The 27,729-nt window shown below is 41.3% G+C and overlaps 1 protein-coding gene and 1 pseudogene across 1 annotated transcript in view; both read right to left on the reverse strand.

Annotated features, from left to right (window-relative positions):
* Positions 1–5,658: 5,658 nt before the first annotated feature.
* PDCD6IP (programmed cell death 6 interacting protein) overlaps positions 5,659–27,729 on the reverse strand; it is a 39,992-nt gene continuing 17,921 nt past the window's right edge. The window contains exons 6-18 of the mRNA XM_061586506.1: positions 27,514–27,614; positions 25,530–25,646; positions 23,528–23,750; positions 14,701–14,824; positions 14,142–14,319; positions 13,373–13,484; positions 12,675–12,844; positions 11,415–11,663; positions 11,032–11,166; positions 9,481–9,575; positions 8,157–8,292; positions 6,970–7,148; positions 5,659–6,654 (exon numbers count right to left, since the gene is read on the reverse strand). Coding sequence (XP_061442490.1) covers positions 6,480–6,654; positions 6,970–7,148; positions 8,157–8,292; positions 9,481–9,575; positions 11,032–11,166; positions 11,415–11,663; positions 12,675–12,844; positions 13,373–13,484; positions 14,142–14,319; positions 14,701–14,824; positions 23,528–23,750; positions 25,530–25,646; positions 27,514–27,614 — 1,994 coding nt within the window. The 3' untranslated portion in view covers positions 5,659–6,479. The remainder of the gene's footprint in view (positions 6,655–6,969; positions 7,149–8,156; positions 8,293–9,480; positions 9,576–11,031; positions 11,167–11,414; positions 11,664–12,674; positions 12,845–13,372; positions 13,485–14,141; positions 14,320–14,700; positions 14,825–23,527; positions 23,751–25,529; positions 25,647–27,513; positions 27,615–27,729) is intronic.
* LOC133365483 (mitochondrial inner membrane protease subunit 1-like) lies at positions 16,060–23,014 on the reverse strand (annotated as a pseudogene).

Raw genomic sequence — 27,729 nt, forward strand, 5'->3', positions numbered from 1 at the left:
GCAGCAATGCGTTGGACACCACCCGCTGTTGTTTAAGTTGTATCATGTATTCAAAACAAGATATAAAATGAAGCAAGTTTCCTCGGCTCTTCCTGTGACATTGCCACAGCAGGGCAATGTTGACAATGTTCCAATTTTAGAGACAACTAGTGGAAACTGGACCCAACTATTGAGCAAAACATTTACTTCTATCCATGGATGAATGGTGAATTTTGTTAATAATAGTGCATGGAAGAACTTTTCCCAGGGAGAGGAGGGTCACCTGATACATTAGGGCCATCCCAACCCACTGGCCATTTTTATTTTTTAAAAAAGAGGGAGATAAATGGCCAGGCACAAGCCTGCACGATTTCTGGCTAGTGTTGGCAACTTTTGAACGAGCCCTTGTGGTTGTATCTTTTAAACCACACCAGCTGCAGCAATTAACAGTTGATAATGTTTTCTATGTTTTGCAAAAAAAAAAAAAAGGCCCAGTTTCAATCCCCAGCATCTCCAGGTAGGGCTGGGAAGGACTCCTGCCTGAAACCCTGGAACGCCACAGGCAGTCAAGTGTAGATAGTACTCAGCTAGGTAGACCAATGGTTTGGGGCAGTATAAGGCAGCTTCCTGTGCTCAAAAGCTACCCGGGACTTAGATCTATGCCAAACGTCTGCCTCAAAATGCAGCAGGGTCAGCCGAAGACATTTCACTGCCTGGCCCAGAGGGAAAGCAGCAGAGAAGTACTGTTGGTTTCATTCTCGAATTTTTTAAATACATGTTGTTGTCTTTCATTGAGTTTTAATGTTTGAGGGGCTTTTTTGTAAACCACTTAGAAGTTCTATTTACAATCAAGCAGTATATAAATGCAGTTAGATAAATAGGTGTCCCCTAGCTAGCCAAGATTTACAGTATTCCTCAACATGCCCGGAATTGGCATGAGTATTTTATTTCAGATAATCCACACTACTGTGGCACTGGCCCCATCTTCCCATAAGACTGAAGATATGACCCCCAACAACAAAACCCAAAGAATAGAAATCAGTATTTGTTATAAGAGGCCAGAGATCAGTATCTGTTGTAAGGTACAGTATATCCTGAGTTTATGCACAATTTACCCCCCCCCCTTTTTACACATTTACTATAAGGCATTACTTGTGCAGCCTGATTCTCTCCAGACCAGGAAGAATGGGCAGGGGCTGTTGCTGCAGACCCCCCCAGAATCCACCACCTCAGGTAGCCACTTCACATTGCCTTATGGTACGGCTGGCCCTGTAATCCAGTTGACTATTGACAGAGGTTACTCAGTGGTAAGAGAGAAAACACTCTTGTGTGTTCAGAGGCGTTCTTATAACTTCTTTGCATGGACCACAACTCACAGTCATTACTAATTTAGGCCCTCCTTCCCTGTGCCAGACTTCTGCATGGCTATGTTTCCCATTGTTTGTGAAAACACATATTCCTCACGCATGGTTGTAGCATCTAACCATTTGGCATATAGATCTTCTGAACTGTTTGGAAAAGATATTCCCGTGGCTTCCAACCATCTACTTTCCCCTAGGACCTAGGCCTATAGCACTGCAGGAAGAACAAGCATCTTCATCCATTGCTGAGTTTTCCCCATGTCCCCTTCTTCCGTCCTGGCCTTGCTTCATGCAAAATCTTGCTGTAGTCCATCAATGGAGGCAAGTCAGCCTCTCCCCCCCATCCACCATAATTTACTTTTCCAAAGAAGGGTAGAAATCATAATAGGAATATAGTAATTTCCTGTCACCAAGTTTGCATTGAGATTGGCGAAATCTTGACAGGTTTCTTCAACAAAATCATAGCCTTTGCCTATCCCAGCTCTCCAGTGTGGTTCTTTTTATCCTTTTTTCTTAATCATCTTTTTTGTTCATCTTTTTACACCCTTCCCTTGTGTGAAATCATCCAGTCAAGGGTTCCAATTGCTGACTTCTCTCACACACATACACATCCTCTGTCACCTTTGACCCTTTTTGTGGTTCACTTCCCGCTTCGGAAATGCTGCCTCTCGTCTTTCACACATTTTCTGCCGCTGCTGACACTTCCAACACATCTGCGGCAAAATGTTCTGCAAAAGCCTATTAAAAAACAAAATGCAAAAAAAAGCCCCACTTTGCACTGCCAGTTCCTCTGCTCAGATCTGGCAGGGAAGCAGGGTGAACAAATCGGGATCATCTCAGCACTTCCTGGTGGTCCACTGCATGATGTTGTGCAATTTGGCCACTCTGGCCCAACAGTTAGGGGAACAAACCAACTACCCATGACAAACACCAAGAATAACCATTTGCATTTGGGTGGAACTCTTTCAAGAGTCAGAGACCAAAAACATTCAAACTCCACACTTTCTCAGCACTGAATCCATGCCAGAGAGATGAACATATCTCAAAATAGGTTATGCCCATTTCTCGCTGCTTTCCGAAAGCTTATTTTGCAGCTCACAGCACATGGCTATGTGCTATTTGAGCCATTTAGCTCTATTTTACTAAATGTATTCCTTATCCTACAGGCATCTCTGACTTACACATCACCTGTCAGTGCTTGACATCCTACTGCCCAGAGGAGATAAATAGGTTTATCCAAGTATACACTAAATAAGCATTAGAAAGACTAAATGTTGAACAACTTTGAAATATACAAGTAGTAAAAAAAATGACTCATCAGAAAGTAATACCAGTGCTGTTTACTAATATAATACTTGCCAGGTACTTAACTATTTTTTAAAGTGCTGCCTCTACTTTAGGCCCTGACATGTTTTCCTAGGGTATTACATAAGTAAGGCATCATAAAAAAACATGGTGGCTGGGAGAGATGACGCCAAGGACAACACATAAGACAGAATTGCCCCACATACAATTTGTGGGAAATAGGCATAGTCTTACAAACATAATCCTAGATCAGAGTAATCAACTTGGGGCCCTCCCAATGATGTTGGACTAGAACTTCCTTTACCCCAGCCAGCATAGGCATTGGTCAGGGCACCACATTGGCTACCCGTCCTAGAGAGATCTTAAGTCCTATCCGTTGCTGAGTGATTGGATTAAATGGATTTCATATTTATTCAACCCCTATAGTTTATTGCCAATCTATACACGCACCAGAATCGCACATATACTATGCTATTCAACTTTTCTGTACAGACTGCAAGGGATGGGGAGAGCAGCATGTTTGAATGATTTCCTACGAAAGAACAGTCTGCACAAAGAACATTCAAGGCAGGTTTTTCCCCTTTTAAGATTCACATGGAATTTCTCTTGTATTGTGAAATAGTACACTCCAAGGAAAGCTATCACACAAGTCCATTCCATATGCAGATTAGCTATTATACCAATTTTAAAATGTAATTCAGACTCCTCTGGAGTCTGCTCATCCGCATCAGTCTAAGAAATTGGGATTCTAAGCACTGATGCAATGCCATGTTCCCATTTACAAGGCTGAATGCCACACCAGTGCCATATATGCACACAACCTCTTCTGGTTCTTTTTAGCTTCTAGGAATGCTACTAAGCAATACGTTCTGGAAACTGTCCAGCTATGCTCCTTACACCTGAGAACTATGTAGTCCCCAATATGAGCTGACATGGGTCTTCCAAGTATGGTGGGCAAATCCATCAAGTCGCTTGCACTGCTCCTATTCCATAGATAAATGCTACAGTGTCAGTAGAATGGGAGATCTAGGGATATCTGGTTATTTAGAACAACCAAGACACCATTTAAATTATTGTGATTCTGTTAACATCCCTTAATTTTATATACTTAAAGGGGACTTCTGTAAAGTGCCGTCCTGGGCTCCTACTGGGAGGAAGGGCGGGATATAAATCAAATGCACTAATCTTAACTACAGCTACACCGCCTCTTGATTTGTTTGAGCATCCATGTACCAGTGCTTAACCTTTGAAGCCCTAAACAGCTTGGAGTATCTTTCCCCAAAAGGGACCTACAACAGAATCAGGATTGTCTTTAACAGCCCTTTGCCTGCCCCCCCTCTTCCCTCTCCCCCATTAGAGTAAAGGGAGGTGAGAGGAGATGGGGCATCCCCACCCAGAATATCCCATATTTGAAGCCCTTTCCCAAGTAAGGCTTACCTGGCACTGAGTCCAAGCCCCTTTCAGTATTACACAAAAACCTACACACGTGGCCGTTTTGGACCCATCAGTTTTAAATTTGTTTTCATGCTAAAATGTCATCTACTTTACTGCTTAATGGTTGTGTATTGATTTTTGTTATATAATCTGATTTATTTTTTTATATGAAAGGTGTCCTTGGAACTGTGTTAGCTGAGGAGCAAAGTGCATTAAATAATATTTCAAAAAGTTCCACAACAGACATTTTCTCTGTTTAATGGTGTGAGACTGCCCTCTAGTGGAGAATTTTCTTTTCAAAAACCTGCCATTGATGTTATGGGAACGTTAGGCTTTAGTATTTTCAAAATTAGCCTGCTTCTAACACAAAACATAGAATATCCACAATCTTCAATTTCCATAATTTAAAAGTGATTTACCTAGTTTCTGAACGTTTGAAGGTAAGCTGTAAAACAAGAAGTGGCATTTCAGAGAACCACTATGATGCCGGAGACAGAGGTGAATTTTCGACCAGGGACCGCAGTTTATGCAAGGTTCTTTCAGCTTCTACTACAAAATGTGTGCATATTTGCTCTATAGGCTTTACTGGCTGATACAATATTTTTTTCTGCCTTCCCATAGAGATCCTTCAGAGTTAATTTACCCTAAGCTTAGAGTTTTAACATTAGTCCCAGTTCTGAACCATGACTCGGAGCCACGGCTTAGTATGAGAAAGCAATTGTGCAGGTTCCCCAAGGAAAGATGGCAGCTGCAACATTCCTCCCCAGTCTTGCTGCTGCCAGAGCTTGGAAAAGTTACTTTTTTGAACTACAACTCCTATCAGCCCCAGCACATGCTGGCTGGGGCTGATGGGAGTTGTAGTTCAAAAAAGTAACTTTTCCAAGCTCTGGCCCCATCACACAGAGTTAAGCTATGGTTTGGCTTAGCATTACATCCAAATCTAGGCTCATGGTTTGTCTCGCTCCAATCAAGCCATGATTTGTTACTAAGTCATTATCAGAGTAGACACAATGAAATCAATGTTCTGGTCCATTAATTTCAATGGATCTAACTCCAGTTATGACTAATTTTGGATATTACCCTATATTTTTACCTGTGAGGTACTGGCACATACGGAAGAACCCCCATTAATTCGCCTCTGTATGATTAAATTTTAGACTCTAAATGGGCTTGAAATTCTTTGAGGCTGACTCTGGACAGATTTCTACCTTTCCCGATTATATTTGTCACATGCAATGCAAATATTTCTGCCATCAAAATAATGTCTTTATTAGAGGTACAGGCAAGATCTGCATGGGGATAGACAGATTCCATCCCAAGTTTCAATAGCAAAACACTGCTTACACTGCTAAACCATCTAAATCCAACCATGTCCTTAATAAAAATCTAATTTTTAACTATTATTTGTCACATCTATAGCTCAATCTTCCTCCAGAAAACCCAGATTATCCTCATGTGATATTAACCTTCTAGGGTTGCATGGACAGGCACAATGAAGTAAGGGGAAGATACTGAAGATAGCAACTGGATTCTTAGCAGTTCAAACAGACCCCACACCATTAGATAAACCAGAAGCAAGTTATCAAAATAAATGTCAAGCATTTTACTTGCCAGCCAGTCATACATAGCAATTTAGCAACTTGTATTGTAATTTGTCACTGATGAACGTCTTACAACTTGAAAGCTAGTCTTTTGAAAGATTCAATAAAAATATGCAGATTTATTTTCTCTCATTCTCGGATAACATCATCTTGATTTATGGAATTGTTTTTATATTACAAGAAGTTAAATACAACCAATCCTCAACCTTGACTGTTTAGCAGAAACCTCTGCTTCAAAAACCAATCCCAAGGAGTGCACCCACACTTCAGAAACATACAACACTAGTTATAGGGTATTAAGAAATATCTGGAGTTAAACATTTTTAAACAGTTCCTATGCAATTTATTTTGCTCTTATGATTTACAGTGCCTTGATTAAACAAAACAACACACTGGTAGCTAAACTCATACCCAAAATACAAACAAAATATAGAAGGAGACCCTATTTAGTCTAGTAGACTAAATCAACCCCAGTGCTTGTACCACTGTTTTTCATCTTAATAACTCCAATTATTATTTACAGGCAATGTCTTTTTGTAAATAATAATTCTGATTTACGTGTAGATGACACACAGTTAAACTTGCAATCTAATTCTGTCCATGTAATATTGAAGCAGCCTGCTGAACCTTCAAGAGGTTTAATATAGTCAGAATCCAACTGGGAGCACAGAACTTTTGAGAATTTAACCCAATAAAAGTTACAGACCATTTTGTTACAGCGAGGTACACTAACTGAAACTAAGGATTTAGTATGCTTATTGCAAATTTCTCTAACAAGCAGTGTTTCTTTGTAGATATGCTATTGCTGTGGATAAGGATATCCAGGCTGTTGTGGGTAAGGATATCCAGGCTGCTGAGGTCCCGGGTATGGGCCTTGTCCGGGATTTTGGTACATAGGTGAAGGTGTGTATGGCGGATTGAACTGGCCATACATATAAGGATTGTAGCCCATTGGCAAAGGCATCTGGCAGTATCTGTGAAAACAAAAGACTGTAAGTGGCAGAATGTAGGAGTTAAAACTTTGCAAGACACAAGCCTCTCAAGCTGGCTCTATACCTGAACAATTTCCCCCTCCCCCCACACATACACCACCCCATTACATTTTCTCTTAAAAAGAGACGGTTTCCAGAGCTTTGGTATGGTCATAATACTCTGGGTGAGATCCAATTTTGACAGCTTCGTAGCGCAATAACTGTTCCACTAGCAGGAGCCCCATCCTTTAATTTGGTGCTACTATTACTGGATAATTAAGGGATCTCTTAAGTTAAGCTCAGACTTGGCAAGCTTACCCTGGATATCCTGGATATGTTGGATAAGGTGGCCCCTGAGCCTGTGAAGGTACTGTGCTAGCTGCAGAGGCAGCTGGAGAAGTTGCTGTCCCAGCGGCCGCTTGTACAGGAGTAGCGAGTGAATTTGCTGTAGAAATCACTGGTGGGGGAGGGCGTGCTGGTGGCTGTGGTTTACTAGACTAAATAAGAAAATGGAATTAGATGTACTCTGCACAGATATCACATGTGGTATTTATTATCTGTGTTTTACATTTATGGCACTCAATATAGGTTCTGAAAACCTATAGGAAAACAGGAGCCTAAAAACAGGGCTTCAAGTCTAAGCTTTGAACAACTTGGGGCCAGGTTACCTTCCCCAATATTTTCAACCCAAGGACCACATTCTCTGCTGGACAACCTTCTGGCAGCTACATGTCAGTAGTGGATGGGGAGAGAGGCAAAGGTGGGTGGAGCAATTAATGTAAAATCCCCCTTTGTACAACACACTAGTTTCAACATACACTCATATAGCCCTCTGTTTCCTCCCTCAAGACAAGAGGCATCAGAGTTGAAGGGCAATTTCCAGTCAGGTAAAAATACTAGGGATATGAAGCAGGGCCAGTGAGGGGAGTGGTATAGTAGCCTTGAGAGAGTTTCAAGGGTCAGACAGAGAAGTCTGGAGGCTGAGTTTCCCCCACCCCTGCCCTATATAAACCCAACAGATCCCCTAGATCTGCTGATGGTGCCACAATCTGTGGAATGCTGTCTGGCAGCAACACAGAAGCACACCTTTTTTCAATGGCAGCACTTATGCTCTGGAATGCCCTTCATTCTGAAATTCAGGAGTCACCAACTGTTGGGTCTTTCTGACATTTATTAAACACAAATTTGCTTGCTTGGGTTTTGCCAACTAGTATCATGGATCCTACTGCCCTTGTTGATATCCTACTGTTTTATGGATATCTGGGACACTGCTTTTATTGAAATTGTTTATGGATTTTTATTTGTCTAGGTAAACCACTTTGAAATTTATTTATAATGGTAAGAGGTATAAATATATATTTAAACAAACATACAGAAACAGTGTCCACCTGCAACACAACAGGTGGTCTCTCATTTAAGAAACAGCTATGCAGTACTAACTTATTGGAACATTTTAAACTGGACTACATTACCACATATTAGCTTAAATCAGTTACTTTATTTACCACAACGGTTCTGGGAGCTGGAGTTGGCGCGGATGATGCAGGAGGCTTGTTTCCTGCAGCAGGTCCCGTTTGGTATGCCGGCACAGAAGGAAAAGAAGGAGCACTGGGCTCTCTAGCAATACTTTGCTGCAGATCTCTTAAAAGGAAAATGTCTTTCGTAAGATTTGATGGATTGCTGCAATATCTTATTGCCTAATGTAGAATAAATGTTTTGATACGTATATTTGTATACCTGGAGCATCATTTCCTGCCTTGAACCCCTCTGACTAGAAATCTGTAATAAAGCTGGTCAAGTTACTTCTGTAATTTGATTAATCATCATCTAGTCAAAGCTTTGGAGAATTAAGAGAGCAGGTCTAATTAAAGAGAACCTTTTTTAATCAAAAAGTATTTAAGAGAACCAAAGTGATGTTTACACTGCAAAACAATGTTAAAATTATGTTCCACACTTACAATGCTATGGCTTGTCTAAAGTGCCCCCCCCTTCTTCGCCAGCATCACAGACATTCCACAGGGTTCCATGACCCTAAAGAATGGCTAGGAGAGGTGTACAAGACATTGCAAAGGGACCGCAGGGATAAGGAAATTCAACAGTGCAAGTAAACCTGCATACAGAGTTTTCTGGATACACACACACATTTGTTGGATAAACTGAAAGTATGTAGACGAAATATTTACAAAACTGCACAATATCAGACTACCAGATACAGGAACATTTATAAGCCTCAAAACAGAGTAGAAGAATGCAGCAGGTTGCTGAAAAATACTAGGAACCTCGATATTCCCAATATTCAACTTTTTCTTCAAAACTGTGGCTTTGGCTACACTGAAAAAGCCCTCCAATAGCTCGACTGGTGACCCTGAAGTTGCAGCACTTCTCAGCCACTTTACATATTAGTTTCAGAGAAAAAAACAATGTGGAAAAAATATTCTGTCCCACAACTGAGAAACAAAAACTTGCATATTTTTGTACTAACTTAAAATTGGCCAAACTGAGTATCATTCAGTTTCCTATGTACATCTTATCCTTTTGGTTCAAAAGGGAAACAAGTGTCTAAGCTACCTTGGAGAACATTCTGCAGTTCTATACACAGTGCACAAATATTTAGCATTTACTAATTAGCCAACATCTTGATACACAAAGAAGTTACTGCAGCAGGACTCAAGCATTTCCTGCAATTTTCCAACAGAATACTGGCAAGCATTTACACTAAATGCATTTTGATCTCAAGCACCTTTGACTGGACGAACTCCTCCCTCAAAGGCAGTTAGGGAAGCCATTAAGATGAAATGTTTTTACTATTTGAAGGCACAGCAAACTTACTTCAGAAGTTCATCTCGCTCTGTTTTGCGTGCAAACACAATGTCACTGCATTTATTTTGGAACTTCACAAGGATTTCAGTCAATTCATTGTAAAACTAGGAAGAAAACAGTGACTATTCACCACTAAGAAGCATTTTACACACAAAGTACTGAATAATGACATAAGTAATATTTCCAAGGACTGAGAAAACTGATGAGGAAACATTTTACTTGCCTGTACTTTGCAATGTCATCACTGGGAAATGCAAACAGCCACCCATGGAACTGAATACCAAGGAAGTCTGTGCAAATACACTCTGCAAGTACTTGATGTTTATATCTTAAATTAACAAAATGGCAGTCTGAAGACTGTATGTGTTAGCTGAATTTTTTTCTGGATTCCTGTCTATCTTGCAACATGACTTGCCTACTTTGGGCTGCAACAGCTCCAGTTCCAGAACAAACAGTGGCAATGTGGGCCCACAGAGCTAATTTAGAAGAGGCTTAAGTTTATTTCTAACAATGGTGGTCAGAACAAGGTATCTTGAAAATACTGAAAACAGTTCTTATCAAGTTTCCAGTCAAATAATGATGCAGTTTTAGTAGTTACTGTGGTATCAAGTTTGTCTTTTGTTCACTTTGTACATTCTGGTCCAGAGAGCCCTAAATAAGATGCAAGGGGCTCAGATCAAACAAAATGTCTGTGCAGGTTTAGACATCTCACTATCCATTCAGTACTAATGACTGGACACACAAAGAACCTTGTGTATAAAGGGAATGTATACTGTGTGTACAGGAACCAAGCTGAGGTATCACTGCAACAAATCCTGTTCATCCCACCTGTATCTCCTTCTTTCTGTAGGCCCCTTGGGGGATTCCCCCTCATTGCTATACATATACATGGGAGATACCGTAGCTCAGTGGTAAAGTACATCCTTTGCATGTAGGTCTCCAGTTCAATCACTGGCATCTGCAGTTAGAAGTAGCAGGTGAGAGCCCTCTGCCCATGATGATTTAAGAGCCACTAAAGAATTTTGCTTTAATAGTTTCATATGATCCAAAGTGATGACATTTTCTGAATTTCCCATGCTCTGTTTCCATTTCATTTATAATTTCTCTTTTGTTTTTATTATTTATTGCAATTATAGGTAATAAAACCTGCTACAAAATTTGCGGCATTTCAATCACATTCTACCAAAGTAAAATGTACATGAAATGTCAACCCGTATGGTATTTTCAACATCTGTAATCCAAGATCTGCATTCTCTCTCTGCTGAACTTCCGGTGCACATTGAAGACTTTATTTCAGCATGCATTTTAATTGAATTTCGATTTTATAGTTTTAACCAATTTTTATTTCAGTTTTACTGTATTCCTTGTACGCCACTTAGACAACGATACTTAAGTGGTATATGAACTGTCTAAATAAAAATAAAGTGTACACATTATTGCAGTCCTTTCTGTGGCACTAATTAAAACTCACTCCGATGAAACAAACTAGCAAGAAGAATAAAACCTGGAACACTGCTACTAGTCTTGCTAGTCTTTACACATTATATGATATTACTATACCTTTGTGCCTTCTCTGAGGTTGGCTACAAGTTCCACAAAATTGTCATTAGCAACAGCTAAGTTCTTTAGAACTTCTTCTCTTAAATTGGATTCATTATTTGATTGCTTCATCTTGGAAAATTCCTGATGTGAATTCTATCATGAAAAAAAGAAATTTAAGAGTGTTTCACCAAGTTCACACTATGCCATAGAATTAAATTACTTGGTCCTTCAGGCTGGAGCACAAAAATCTCTACTCGGATAACTACATTTATATACTAGATGTAAATATTTATGGCAGCAACTTTGAACTAACACAAGAATTTTGAAACCAATGGCTATTGCCACCCTGCCCCATTGTGCCAAACTGGCCTTCAAAATGTATTACAAAGAATATCAAATACCTGAATGCTATTGAGTAGCTCCTCCTGTTTTTTCAGGCTCTCCTGTACTTTATGGGTGAGACTACCATAAAGGCGATCCAATTCAGTGACAGAAACGGCTTCTTCATTTAGTGCACCATCTTGTGCAAGGGCTGTGAGGAATTTAGTTGTCATGTCAAAGTTTACTGACTTGAGATCGTTCTCCATTTGCTCTCTCTGCTTTTTCACTTCTTCCAGACTAGCTAGCAAGGATTTTAGGACATTAACCACCTAGAAAATAAAATCTAATGAATCATTGGTATTTTGAAGCACTTGCTCAAATCTTATTTTTCCATCATGCACCATAAAACAGAAGAGGCAGAACTAGAGGTTGTTTTTGTAATTCTTATTTCCTTCCACTACTGCATCATCAAGATTGTACAAGAAAAAATATTCATATCTTAACAATTATGATCCTTACACTGGCCAACTCAGCGACTAGTTGGTTGCATCACAGAACACAGACTTGACAAATCTGAGACCAAACTACATGAGACATGGAAGATTTGATCCTGAAGGTTCCACAGTACAGGACCAACAACACTAAATGGCTGACTTCTAGTTGAGGCCAGTCAGGCCTCTGTAACATGGGGGACAACTAACAGCACTCCTCTGACCCTTAAGGTACCCTGGACCCGTGATGTCCAGGGCTTTGTAATCAACACAAGAACCATGAACCTGGTCCAGCAGCATACTGGCCGCCAGTGCAGATGTTTTAGCAGAAGGATCACATGCTGTTTGCCATTTGCCCACATTAGCAATCTAACTGCTACATTCTGTATGAGCTGGAGCTTTCGAATCAGACCCAAGGATAGCCCCAGATAGCGTACACAGCAGTAATCCAGTCTCAAGGTTTTCCAATAGCAATAAATGTTGCTTTAATGTCTAAAGACCCGTCATTTTATGGTTGGGGCCAATCACACACCTCTTTACCATATAATCATTGCCCATTTAGGATTAGAAGCAAGGTTTACGTATATGTATCTAAGCAATTGACCCCACATAGTCTATAGCGAGTCTTTAGCCATTACAATAGCATTGTGGGCTGAACCCATGAAAGCAACATTTTCACAGCGCTGTTATAAAATCCAATGAAAGTTTTACAATCCTTTGTTCTTGGTTTTAGCTAGTCCCTCAAACAACTGTTAGGCATGAGAATATTGCTCATGAACTAGATTGTTAAGAAGTCTGTGTACGTTATTGTCCAATGTAGTAGTTATATGAAATTTCTCATTCTCTTACCTCACTCCCCTGCATAGTTTTTGCTGGATTTGCCGAAGGAATTGCTGCATTCAGTTCCGGTTCCGGTTTACATAACAGTGAAATAGTATCACGATGAGACTGATAACGTTCTTTAACCTGTTTGTCAGCTTGCACAGCTTTATCAAGGATATTTCTGTAATTGGCTCCCTCTTAAAAATAAGAAGGAGACATTTGATGTTCAAAGATATCATATTTAATCCAATGCACAGAATATTATACAATTACCAGATTTGAGTTCAGTTTAATCTAGTAAATTGGCGCTTGTGTGAATCTAGCAATTTCAGCGATGGGGTCAGGATTTAACATAGCTCACTCCTGCCCCATTGTTGGGAAGCAGTAATTGGAACCACAAAGAAAAAGATACTTAAGATTCCATCTCTTCCAAACTTAATCTAGGAAATAACCCTCAAATGTTTCTACCTGCTAGAATGCCTTTACCTGTGTTTTACATGTGAGGTAACCAACTCAGAGGGAAGCTCAAAAGGGATCATCTGTTGTTCAGAGCCCAATATATGACTGCTCCTACATTGCTTCCTCTGATATCTTTCCTGATCAGAATGCACCCAATACTACACTAATCTCTTTTGTGATAAACCTCAATACAGAATTCAGCTCTATGCCAATGTATTTCAAGCAACGTACCACAAAGATAAAATTAATGACAATGTAAATATTACCTGCTCTCAAAGGCTTGTAAAGGTCATTTGATGGTGTTCTCTGCCAACGTTCCTTGAACTTGTTCTTTAGCTCATTATCAGTTGCTTCTTCTTCATCCAATATCCTTAGAGACTAATATCGTTGAAGAAATATTTTTTAGTTAAATCACATCATAAACAAAAGGTTGAATACATACTAATTCAGTTGAACATAGGTCTCGCTGAAATGGGATCTGACTGAATGATTTCAATTAAATTCAAGTTCAACTTAGTCTGGATTCAATCCAGTAGGCGAGATCCAACATAACATTAGTGCAAACTGTTTGAGAACTGACATTGTTGCCCAAGCAGTAGTGACAAGCATAACCATCACCAAGTAATAATAACAGCAGCTGTGTTAGTCATCATGCAACATCTTTCACAAGTGCATGGCACCCACCGATTTGGCTGTTGAGCTACGTTAAGAATGAGGCTCCCACTAGCAGAATGGCTGTTGTGAGAGCAGACTACCAGAACTGGTTATCTCCCACTGTGTTTTGAATGAAATAGGTCTAGCCTTGCTTTACAAGTCTAATCTCAGTGAACACCCAATACACACACACTTACATAGACACACACTGAAACCTTGTAATCCAATCAAATGCAAATCTACTTCAAGTACCTTTTATGATCTAGTTTCTTCTAAACAAATGAAATGTCAGCTTTTGTCAGCTCAAGTTGTGCCACCACCATAGTATTGTAAAACATAATTTACTAAAACTCCAGACTATTTGTATTATTATAAGCTTACCTCATCCAGAATCTCTCTATTTCTCTGTAGTAGTTCAGGAAGATCTTTCATCAATTGATCAATTGTTTGGACACCTCCCTGTTCAATCACAGACTTTGACTTCTGCAAAATGGACTGAGGAACACTATCCCCAGACACATCCTCAATAGCAGCAGGGAGATTGAGGGAAGCGAGCACTCTGAGAAGAACAATTTATCCTTTCAATTTGTATCAACCAAGTTATAAAGACACTTGATACCAGACTGACAATTAACTTGAAAGTATCTGTTAAAAGTTAATTGTTATGGGAGGAAATAATATCTTCGAAATAACAGCCAAATTGTTTACTGTGCTTTCTGCCATACACAAAGCACTAGACAGTGTCACTGCTAATGAAGACTTATTTTAATATGTCCTTGCTCTCTCCTAACACCATACACAATTTTGGCAGATATACATTAAAAAAGCAATTAAAAGAGATCATTATGGACACTGAATTTTCATTTTCTTCAACAGCATCTCTTTGGTATGCCAAGAGAACACAACATCTTTCAAAGTCAGACATCAGACATCAGCTTACCCATTTGCTAGATTATTGGCCTCTCTCATCTGGGCTATAGATCTGTTAACCAAGTCTGCCTTTCTTTGGTTGTAGAGGGTAAGAGCTTGCTGCACTGCCAGAGGAACCATCTTCTCAAACAAATCTGTAAGACAAGCACTATTATTAACAAGACTGAAAAAAAAAAATACTATCCTTGTATTTCTACCTCCCGAGATTACTTCTCTGGAAAGATCAAACCACCAAGACATGCTCTCCATTAGCTTCTAGAAAGGAAAGCTTTTCCACCAAAACTTCAATACAGGCAAATTACAGGAATACCCCGCTATACGGACCTTCACTTTACGGACACTCACGAGTATGGACATATTTACAGTAGCACCATTCCCATTTACGTAAGCTCGCTTTGCAAGAACGGACACTTAACGGCATGACGCCACCGCCCAATCAGTTTCCAACTACAAACTTTTTCTTAAAATAAGGCCTACTGTGTTTATTTTAGTTATAAATGTGTTATTTACATCAGTTATGGCCGTATATGACGATTGCAGTGCAGTATATGCATCGATAAGTGAAAAAAGGTAGTGCTTCACTTTAAGTAATTTTTGGTTTACGTACTCGCTCTGGACCCATTGCATACGTTAATGCGGTGTATTCCTGTATCAACATTTAAACTTACTACTTTCCATTTCTCTTGAGTTCCAGTTTAAGATTACATACAGGAGCAAGGTTTTGTTTAGGTGTATGTTAGGAGGGCTTTGTGTCAGTGGTGAATTACCTCAGGGCATATTTCTACCTGCAGTTACCTGGAAAGGTAGGTGTAGCTTTAAGACTATCTATTCTTGTTCCAATAGTATGAATGGAGAAACAGTCTCAGAGATGAAAGGTCTGGAGTACAACTGGCTTCATGAAGCGGCATATTAACTGCAAAGACTTGGGATGAGGACAACCCTACAGTGTGTAAACACTGTGCACTTGCAAACTGCTTCAATATCCCTTGTGGGTGGAGGCAATTTCACCGTAACACTCCCCACATGCAGAGGCTGAAGTGCAATAGCTACCTTATACAAGGGTACTTTTGGAGATATAGGCCTTACAAAGATTTGCAGCCTGCAAAGCATTTATTATTATTATTTATTTATTTATTTATACCCTGCCTTCCGGCCAAAGGCCCTCAAAGCAGTTTACAAAAAACACAAATATAAAAATACAATATAAAATACATCAATAAAATATACAATTTACAAAATACAATTTACAAGGCATAATGCTGCAAGACTGCGAGAAAGATTTATATATGAGGTAAATTGAAACTGTTAAATAGCTGCAATGACATTTATTTCTCTCCATATCACGACCCTTAAACCCATAATGTCCCAACTGCATAATGTTGTTTGTTTATATAAAAGTACATAACATTACTAGCCTTTTTAAAATTAGTAAAGTCAGCACAGATGACTAGCCATAATTCACTTAGCCATTTCAAATTCTGTGACTGTTGGGGCTTGCACGCAGAAATCCAAAATCGGTCAGAGGCCAGAGCTTAAAGCAAATGCGTCCTCTTATCAACCCACGAGCTAGAGGGAGCCCCAGCTGACGAAGCGTCAAGGCCCCAGCTGACGAAGCGTCAAGGCGAGTTAAGCAGCAGAGCGAAAAGAGGGTAAGTAGCTCCCATTTATTCCATTATTTAATTGAAGTAAAACAGCTCAGAGCAATAAGTAATAAGGGCAGCCCAAGGTCACCCTGAGCTAGGAGCCAAATCCTGAAACAACCTATATCTTAGGAGACAGATCCTAGGAGAAGGAAGCCCATAGAAAGCTAGTTTTCAACACCACCCTAGCAGGAAAGCTTCAGGGGACACTGTAAACAAGGCTAAATTCCAGTCGGAGAGAAGGGGGAAAAGGAAACTCCACCGACACATACAGGGAGAGAGTCAGCTCAGTCCTTGCTAAAAAGGGCAGCTTCAGCCTTCCTCAAACACAACCACAAGCTCTGTTTCCCTAGGTTAAAGAAAGATCAGGCTGTTCTAGGTGGGAAAACAACAAACACAAAAGACTTGCCTGGAAGGCGCAGCCCCTTGATTAGATTAAAAGCAGCCAAAAGCCTAAACAGCCCCGCCCCTCGCTCAGGAAGGAAGGAAGCCTGAGAGAATACTAAAGAGTTAAGCCCCAGCTGATAGCCATCAGCCTCAAGTAACACATCACTGGCTGGCAGCAGTAGCTGGGAGGAACCAGCCACACATATAAAGTCAGAGCACCCTAGCGAGGGAGCCCCAGCTGACGAAGCGTCAAGGCCCCAGCTGACGAAGCGTCAAGGCCCCAGCTGACGAAGCGTCAAGGCCCCAGCTGACGAAGCGTCAAGGCCCCAGCTGACGAAGCGTCAAGGCCCCAGCTGACGAAGCGTCAAGGCCCCAGCTGACGAAGCGTCAAGGCCCCAGCTGACGAAGCGTCAAGGCCCCAGCTGACGAAGCGTCAAGGCCCCAGCTGACGAAGCGTCAAGGCCCCAGCTGACGAAGCGTCAAGGCCCCAGCTGACGAAGCGTCAAGGCCCCAGCTGACGAAGCGTCAAGGCCCCAGCTGACGAAGCGTCAAGGCCCCAGCTGACGAAGCGTCAAGGCCCCAGCTGACGAAGCGTCAAGGCCCCAGCTGACGAAGCGTCAAGGCCCCAGCTGACGAAGCGTCAAGGCCCCAGCTGACGAAGCGTCAAGGCCCCAGCTGACGAAGCGTCAAGGCCCCAGCTGACGAAGCGTCAAGGCCCCAGCTGACGAAGCGTCAAGGCCCCAGCTGACGAAGCGTCAAGGCCCCAGCTGACGAAGCGTCAAGGCCCCAGCTGACGAAGCGTCAAGGCCCCAGCTGACGAAGCGTCAAGGCCCCAGCTGACGAAGCGTCAAGGCCCCAGCTGACGAAGCGTCAAGGCCCCAGCTGACAAAGCGTCAAGGCCCCAGCTGACAAAGCGTCAAGGCCCCAGCTGACAAAGCGTCAAGGCCCCAGCTGACAAAGCGTCAAGGCGAGTTAAGCAGCAGAGCGAAAAGAGGGTAAGTAGCTCCCATTTATTCCATTATTTAATTGAAGTAAAACAGCTCAGAGCAATAAGTAATAAGGGCAGCCCAAGGTCACCCTGAGCTAGGAGCCAAATCCTGAAAGCGTCAAGGCCCCAGCTGACAAAGCGTCAAGGCGAGTTAAGCAGCAGAGCGAAAAGAGGGTAAGTAGCTCTCATTTATTCCATTATTTAATTGAAGTAAAACAGCTCAGAGCAATAAGTAATAAGGGCAGCCCAAGGTCACCCTGAGCTAGGAGCCAAATCCTGAAAGCGTCAAGGCCCCAGCTGACAAAGCGTCAAGGCGAGTTAAGCAGCAGAGCGAGTTCGGCAGCAGAGCGATGAGGCCAGGGCCCCCCACTCTGCCCGTCTGTTCCCTGACCTCAACTAAACCGCAGTCTCCAACCCATTGACGTAATAAACCTTAAACAAAACTATGCAGGTAAGAAGCCAGCAGGGGTGTGGGGGCTTTCCAGTGTTTTGCACCGCCTGCAGCATGTACGACTATCTGGCTGTTGGACAGAAGTCGTGGGTGTGCTCTCGGTGCAATGAGCTCCTGGCTCTCCGGGAACGACTTCATTTCCTTGAGGCCAAGGTGGCGGACCTGGAAAAGCTGAGAGAGGCAGAGAGGTGTGTGGAGGAGGCCTTCAGGGACGTTATAGCTGTGTCCCACTCCAACGATGATAGCTCTCCTGCTATCATGGAGAACGATGGTCTCGGGGAAGGAGAGCATCCAGCTGAGGAAGAGGGAAACGATCCCTTAGAAGGGACCCATTCCTTGGGGGATGAGCAGCTATCCTCTCGTGCCGAGGATATATCTCCAGGGGGTGGAGGGATCCTTGTAGTGGGTGATTCGATCATTAGGAACATAGACAGTGGGGTGTGTGATGGGCGTGTAGACCGCAAGGTGTTTTGCCTGCCTGGTGCGAAGGTTGCGGATATCGCCCGTCGTTTAGATAGTTTGGTGGACAGTGCTGGGAAGGAGTCAGTGGTCGTGGTGCACGTTGGCACCAACGACATGGGGAAATGCAGCCGTGAGGTCCTGGAAGCAAAATTTAGGTTGCTAGGTAGGATGCTGAAAGCCAGGACTCCAAGGTGGCTTTCTCTGAAATGCTACCAGTTCCACGCGCAGGACCAGCCAGACAGGCCCAGCTTCGCAGTCTCAATGCGTGGATGAGACGATGGTGTCGGGTGGAAGGGTTCGGATTTGTTAGGCACTGGGGAACATTTTGGGACAAGCCGGGCCTGTACAAAAGGGACGGGCTCCATTTGAACCAGAATGGAACCAGACTGCTGGCACTTAAAATTAAAAAGGTAGCAGAGCAGCTTTTAAACTGACTGAGGGGGGAAACCCGACAGGAGCTGAGAAAGGTCCGGTTCGGAATAAACCTCCCCCCTGGGATAAAAACCAAACAAATGATGAAATTTTAAAAGGGGTAGGCCTAGAAGTAGGCATTGTGAGAGCAGGGGCACAGGATATAAATTCAGAAGAGCAAAATTACCACAGGCCTAACCACAAGTGCCAAAGACACTTGAAGAGAGACACTGCTTACAAGTGCCTGTACGCTAATGCTAGGAGCCTCCGAACCAAGATGGGAGAACTGGAGTGCTTGGTCTTAGAGAAGAGCATTGATATAGTGAGCATAACCGAGACCTGGTGGAATGGAGAAAACCAGTGGGATACGTTTATCCCTGGATATAAACTATATCGGAAGGACAGGGAAGGACGTATTGGTGGCGGAGTCGCTCTATACGTGAAAGAAAGCATTGAATCCAGCAAGCTCGAAACCCCAAAAGAGGCAGACTCCTCCACAGAATCGTTGTGGGTGGTGATACTGTGCCCCAGGAGGGACTTAATACTGGGAACAATCTATCGTCCCCCTGATCAAAATGCTCAGAGAGACCTTGAGATGAGATATGAAATTGAGGAAGCATCCAAACTAGGAAATGTGGTAGTAATGGGTGACTTCAACTACCCGGACATAGACTGGCTGCATATGTGTTCCAGTCATGACAAAGAAGCAAAGTTTCTAGATATTCTAAATGACTATTCCCTAGATCAGTTGGTCATGGAACCGACCAGAGGGACGGCAACCCTGGACTTAATCCTCAGTGGGGACCGGGACCTGGTGCGAGATGTAAGTGTTGTTGAACCGATTGGGAGCAGTGACCACAGTGCTATTAAATTAAACATACATGTAACTGGCCAATTGCCAAGAAAATCCAACACGGTCACATTTGACTTCAAAAGAGGAAACTTCACAAAAATGAGGGGATTGGTAAAAAGAAAGCTGAAAAACAAAGTCCAGAGGGTCACATCACTCGAAAATGCTTGGAAGTTGTTTAAAAACACTATATTAGAAGCTCAACTGGAGTGCATACCGCAGATCAGAAAAGGTACCGCCAGGGCCAAGAAGATGCCAGCATGGTTAACGAGCAAAGTCAAGGAAGCTCTTAGAGGCAAAAAGTCTTCCTTCAGAAAATGGAAGTCTTGTCCGAATGAAGAAAATAAAAAAGAACACAAACTCTGGCAAAAGAAATGCAAGACAATAAGGGATGCTAAAAAAGAATTTGAGGAGCACATTGCTAAGAACATAAAAGCCAACAACAAAAAATTCTATAAATACATTCAAGCAGGAGACCATCTAGGGAGACAATTGTACCCTTGGATGATAAGGGAGTCAAAGGTGTACTAAAGAACGATAAGGAGATTGCAGAGAAGCTAAATGAATTCTTTGCATCTGTCTTCACAGTGGAAGATATAGGGCAGATCCCTGAACCTGAACTAACGTTTGCAGGAAGGGATTCTGAGGAACTAAGACAAATAGTGGTAACGAGAGAGGAAGTTCTAAGCTTAATGGACAATATAAAAACTGACAAATTACCGGGCCCGGATGGCATCCATCCGAGAGTTCTCAAAGAACTCAAAGGTGAAATTGCTGATCTGCTAACTAAAATATGTAACTTGTCCCTCGGGTCCTCCTCCGTGCCTGAGGACTGGAAAGTGGCAAATGTAACGCCGATCTTCAAAAAGGGATCCAGAGGGGATCCCGGAAATTACAGGCCAGTTAGCTTAACTTCTGTCCCTGGAAAACTGGTAGAAAGTATTATTAAAGCTAGATTAACTAAGCACATAGAAGAACAAGCCTTGCTGAAGCAGAGCCAGCATGGCTTCTGCAAGGGAAAGTCCTGTCTCAGTAACCTATTAGAATTCTTTGAGAGTGTCAACAAGCATATAGATAGAGGTGATCCAGTGGACATAGTGTACTTAGACTTTCAAAAAGCATTTGACAAGGTACCTCACCAAAGGCTTCTAAGGAAGCTTAGCAGTCATGGAATAAGAGGAGAGGTCCTCTTGTGGATAAGGAATTGGTTAAGAAGCAGAAAGCAGAGAGTAGGAATAAACGGACAGTTCTCCCAATGGAGGGCTATAGAAAGTGGAGTCCCTCAAGGATCGGTATTGGGACCTGTACTTTTCAACTTGTTCATAAATGACCTAGAATTAGGAGTGAGCAGTGAAGTGGCCAAGTTTGCTGATGACACTAAATTGTTCAGGGTTGTTAAAACAAAAAGGGATTGCGAAGAGCTCCAAAAAGACCTCTCCAAACTGAGTGAATGGGCGGAAAAATGGCAAATGCAATTCAATATAAACAAGTGTAAAATTATGCATATTGGAGCAAAAAATCTTAATTTCACATATACGCTCATGGGGTCTGAACTGGCGGTGACCGACCAGGAGAGAGACCTCGGGTTGTAGTGGACAGCACGATGAAAATGTCGACCCAGTGTGCGGCAGCTGTGAAAAAGGCAAATTCCATGCTAGCGATAATTAGGAAAGGTATTGAAAATAAAACAGCCGATATCATAATGCCGTTGTATAAATCTATGGTGCGGCCGCATTTGGAATACTGTGTACAGTTCTGGTCGCCTCATCTCAAAAAGGATATTATAGAGTTGGAAAAGGTTCAGAAGAGGGCAACCAGAGTGATCAAGGGGATGGAGCGACTCCCTTATGAGGAAAGGTTGCAGCATTTGGGGCTTTTTAGTTTAGAGAAAAGGCGGGTCAGAGGAGACATGATAGAAGTGTATAAAATTATGCATGGCCTTGAGAAAGTGGATAGAGAAAAGTTCTTCTCCCTCTCTCATAATACTAGAACTCGCGGACATTCAAAGAAGCTGAATGTTGGAAGATTCAGGACAGACAAAAGGAAGTACTTCTTTACTCAGCGCATAGTTAAACTATGGAATTTGCTCCCACAAGATGCAGTAATGGCCACCAGCTTGGATGCCTTTAAAAGAAGATTAGACAAATTCATGGAGGACAGGGCTATCAATGGCTACTAGCCATGATGGCTGTGCTCTGCCACCCTAGTCAGAGGCAGCATGCTTCTGAAAACCAGTTGCCGGAAGCCTCAGGAGAGGAGAGTGTTCTTGCACTCGGGTCCTGCTTGCGGGCTTCCCCCAGGCACCTGGTTGGCCACTGTGAGAACAGGATGCTGGACTAGATGGGCCACTGGCCTGATCCAGCAGGCTCTTCTTATGTTCTTATGTTCATATGGAACAGGACCGTAACACCTGGAATCTATGAATTCCTGAGATTATCACTTTCTAACCAAACATGTCCTTTAGGTACATAACTGTGTGTCTTAAGAAAATCTGAAGGACTGCTTGTACAGACTTTATCTCCTTCCAAGCCAATTACTCTTTTACAGATATTTGATTTGGGGTCAGTTGGGTTTTTTGCAATGACAATATCACCTTTCTGAATGCTATAAAAACTGCAGCTAAGATTCTCAGAAAACACAATATCAGAATTTTGAATTGTAGGCTCCATTGAAGGTCCTGAACACACAATTCCTCCAAGGTATTCAAAGGCACAGTGTGCTATGCACCCATGCTGAATGGTGTATCCAGTAAGTCAAAAAGTCTTTTCTGAAAGTATCTTGCAACATAGCAGTTTTACAGTTGTGCAGCTGGTCCTCCTTGGGCTAGCAGCCACAGGAACAGATGTTCTTTACCTACCCCAGCCAAAGCCACTGCGCCTGGCAACAACCGGCCTTTCTATTGGCTTAGCACACTTCCCACACTTCAATGTGACATATGCATTGAAATCTTCACACTCTGAATACAAATATGAAGTACGCCAAAATCTACTTGAAATGCACCCCTTAGGATTTCATTTCATGGTGAAGTCACCCAAGCCATCTTCATCAGCTGTTGGTTTTTGATACTTGAACAGCTGCTGGGAGAAGAGCTTTAAGGAGAAGGTGACTTGGGTAAGTTTGCTGCGCAATGCCCATGTTGCAAGAGACTTCCTACACCTTTTAAGACAAACGCAGTGTACTGCCACTTGCCGTGCCTCCCCCTCCCCGTAAGCAGCAATAAGGAAGCATGTCCTTATTATTAGCAGTTTTTTTAAAAGAAACGAGGCTAACAAACCTTCACAGAGGTGAGATCACAGATCTGTACCTCAATACTCCCCCTGCATAGTTTAGACAAAGAATTACCGAATGAATTTTAAACAAAACTATTTACTTGTATGAACCCAACCTTTCAAAAACTTCTTGTGAGACATCTAGTCAACCTTTCAAGCATTTATCAAATCTCAGTTCAGTGATGATCAATCTAAACATTTAGGAACAATATCCCTTCTGCAAAATAGGAAGATCACCAACTTATCTCACAATGACACAAAGATTGGGCAAGGAAAGATACCCGCTGAAAGATGACAAATCTAAAAACGTTTGTCCAAGAATTAGAATGGTATTGTTGGTCATATTATATGCTAAGACCGCAGTAAGAAGGATGCTTACCAGTAAATTTCTGACTCAGAGGGACAGCAACTGGAGTAGCTTTCACAAGACTGGCTTTTCCAATAGGTTCTAGATCTTTAAGATCAGGAATTCTGTCATGATAGATGAAGTCATTGTCCTTCTTAGCAGCTGTAAGTGCACGGCTGATTTTATCAGACAAGTCTTTTACATTTATATATTCATCATAGCGAGATGCCACTGTTTTTACTAGATCGGCAGCATGCTAAATTAAAAATAAAGCTGAAATTAACACTTAGTTTCTATAAACATCTGCAAAATCTAAAAGACATACAATGGACTGAAACCTTAAATGACAGCATAGTTAAATAGCTAAGCTGTTTCCCAAAAGAGAGACACACTTCTGGACCATATTTCCTAACAAATACTCAATTTAAAAAATCCTCAAGCCCTCATAATATCTCCAAAATACATTATTCTTATTATGCTCAAGGATCATTTTGAAAGACAAAATATTTGTTGCAGAAAGCAGACAGAATCCAGGTTTTTCTGGGAGGAAGTGAAAGCATAAAAAACAGAAAGCTTGGCATTATAAAACGAAGAGTACATGTACACACATTTATTCACATTATATTTGTTTCCATGTCAATGTTGAAGCCACTAGGAATAACGAAAGTTACTTCCACCTTAAAACAGAAGGCTTGCTGACGCAGAAAAACTGGGGCATCATTGTCCTACACCTTCCTGTTTGCCACACTACCTCAGGATGCTAAATTGTAGCATCAGACTAGAGCTGAGATATAACTGGAACAGATACGAGTCTAATGTTTCACAAGTCTAATGTACTTAAAGGACAGACTAGCCTATGATGTAATTTGGAATATCCTCACACACTCGTTCCCACATTTGATTAACACTGTTTATGTATAAAGGCTCTATACGGACTACTGTTGACGCCAGTTAACATGGCTGAGAAAGAATTTCTTATAGGATCTTGATTAGTCAGGGGATCCCAAGCTTTTGGATCCTTCATAGTGACAATGGAAGAATACAGCATGCTATGCATTGTCTACAGCTTGATTGTGTTTTTATATAAGAAATTGATTCTGGCATAGACGAGGTAAGCATGAGACATCCCTAAACCTCAAGAAAGGGCTTCAAGAGACACGGGGGGGATGCTTTGACTGGTCTTAAACAGGATTAAAGAGCCATCTCCAGGGGTCCGACCAGAGGCCTACATCTGTCTCTGCCATGGACCATTCTCCTCCTATATCACTAACAAGCAAGAGGACTAGTTAAATTTGGTTGTGGATAAGTTGTTACATTTATTTGTAATATACTTGCAGTTTGTTTTATCCTAGCTGAGCAGGCAGAGGACTTTGCCCACTCCACTGCCAATCTGGGCACTAGATAAACCTCACAGATCATTGTCTTCAGGAATAAGAAACAGGAAGCATGTTTACTGAGAAGTCTCACTGACTTACTAATAAGAGCACTCTGGATTGCAGCACCTTGTACTGATCATGAGAATGAAAATAATAGTAGTAAGAGCAGCAGCAATCAACAACCTCCCTAGCAGACTGGAAGATATGATCCATCGGACTAAAGCCTCTGGTTGAGGGCGACGGCTGCTATGTCAGATGCAATAATATAAGTCTGAATGTAAAAAGTGTCTGAGGAATTTTCAGGTTAACAATTCCCATACATAAATGCCAGCTTTGTACCCTACAGACTTATCAGTTAATTCTTGCTGTCAAAATGAAACACACATTAGTTAAGATTGTTGCACCATTCAATCATGAAGTTGAAATCAGTTGCTTAATGCCAACTGATGCAAAACAATAAAAAATCTGGAGAGAAAATAATTCAGAAAAATATTTAAATTTTTATGTACTAAAATGTTTCTAGAGCTAGAGCTGCCCTGGGCTCATGCTGGAAGGAAGGGTGGGATATAAATCTAATTAATTAATTAATAGTAGTAGTAATAGTAATAATAATAATAATAATTTAGAAAGGATTCCAGAAAGGAAATGAAGTTACTCACTTGCAATCTTGCAATCTCTTCACCAAATTTCTTCTGTTGCTTTGCCAATATCGACCGATGGTATTCTGCATTGGCCTGCATTATGCAGTGTTTAGCAGCCAGAACAGGAAACACCTCCTGGAAATAAAAATACTGACCAGGGGAAAGTCCAACCACATAAACCATCACAGACAACATGGGATGCAGGAAGAAAGAGGAAGAAGAACAAGACATTAGAGACACCCAGTTAATGGTTTAGAAAGGTTAAGACATGAGAAGCTGCGGACACCCATGTGACTTTATATGGATTAAGTTTGGTGGAAGCATGAGTATAGCTCGGAATAAACATAATTTTGGGACATTTAAATTTGTTTGGGATTTCAGTTTACCTAACTCACTCCAAGATGCAGCAAGCTTACTTTACAAAGGATTAAGAATGCAAATGTGAATGAGAAAGTACAGGAGGGATACTAACTAACTACAGTAGGGCCCCGCATTTCGGCGTTCAGCTAATATGGCAGCTTTCAATTAGAGTAGGACCCCACTCATACGGTGATTGTTCTGCTTTTACGGCATTTTTCTGTCGTCGGGTGCCATTTTATTGACGGAGTTCCGCTTTTCAGCGGAGGTCTGGAACGTAACCCGCCATATGAGTGGGGCCCTACTGTATTCCACATATGAACATAAGCCAGTATAAGATCACACAGAGGAGGCATGTAGAACTTAAATTATGACAAGCCAGTTCTTGTCTATTACCAGGTTCACAGATCTGTGGGCCAGTTCATACATGTATCCATGCAGCTTTATTTTTCTGCATGGCAACTACTTGTTCTTATACAACATTTAGGGCTCTTTACTGAACTACATACCAGAGACCAGAAAATGCTTAAAGCTACACAAAAATCTAATGCCACAGAACACCATCAGGAACACCATCAGAACACCAAAGGAACTATAATATGTACTCAACTTGTAGTATAAACTAAACTAGCCTAATTGGTTAGTAACCTTAAACTAATCAGTTAGCAGAACTCCTCTAATAAAGGCCTTATTTTCAAGTAAAGTACTTATTTTCAAGTATTTTCACATATGTCCAGAGAGCTTATTTTAACAGGGACAGATGGGTCTTCAAAAGCGTGTATTCCAAGGTCCATTCTGTATGAGTTCCTCATGCTTGCCCCACCTGTGCTGACTATGAAATGCATTTAAAGGAACAGCAACCTCCTATCCTTTCACTAAAATAAAATAAAACAAAATAAAACTAAAATAAAAAGTGTGCTTTACACATAAAGCCAAGTAGGAACTACATCAAGGAAAAGGAGTGTTGTTTAACCTAATAACACAGCCTTTCTGAAAATATAAGTATTAGTATCCAAGTCAGCAAGGTCTCTTATCAAAAGCTTCATGTGATATAAAACTATATCTTCACCCTTAAAAATAAATCCAAGTAAGAGAAAACAAGAAATGTCAATAAAAATCAAAATATTCTGAGTGTCTACATCCAAAAGGAAAGATGATCCTTATACACACTAGAGATGAACCTTTAATCAAATAACTGAGAATGCAAATGCAGCTAATTTTGGAAAGAGAGAGCTTAAAACAGAACTTTTGCTTTTATTTCCTATTTTCCAATCAAGCAACAACACACCCATACTGCCACCAAACCTATCCCAAGATCAGTTTCCTTGGTTGTGTAAGAGAATGGTACAGTAAAGAGAAGCATGAATTCCATTAGGAAGCATGTTAGTCTGAATTCATTTTAGTTAGGAATTAAAATCACATTTCCAGAGAGAGAACAAGAGAGAAACATCCCATGTTAAAGTTAAATAAAATCAGAAATGCTATCTGGTGGATACAATGTGGAAGCAACAAGTTGGAATGAATCCATGTGCTTTCCTAAATCTATTAACAATTAATAAATATTTACTGGATCCATGTAGTATTCTTCAAAATTCAGCTAAAATTCCCTCTCTTCATAAGCAGCTTTCACTATAAAGTTACTAACCTTGGGTAAGCTATCCTTGTACTGACACTGTTTGAAAGCATCACTGTAATAATCAGCAGCTTGATTAGCAAGTTTTGCTATGATGGCATCTTTCATTTTATCTAAAATAAAATATAAAAGCCATTGAACAAATGTTAAGTTTGGAAAACAGCAGCTGAGATGGTACTTTTATTTACGAGAGGAAGATCACATTAAAATGTGGTGGGAATGTGTGAT

Source organism: Rhineura floridana, chromosome 10 (genome assembly GCF_030035675.1).
Source record: "Rhineura floridana isolate rRhiFlo1 chromosome 10, rRhiFlo1.hap2, whole genome shotgun sequence".
NCBI lineage: Eukaryota > Metazoa > Chordata > Lepidosauria > Squamata > Rhineuridae > Rhineura > Rhineura floridana.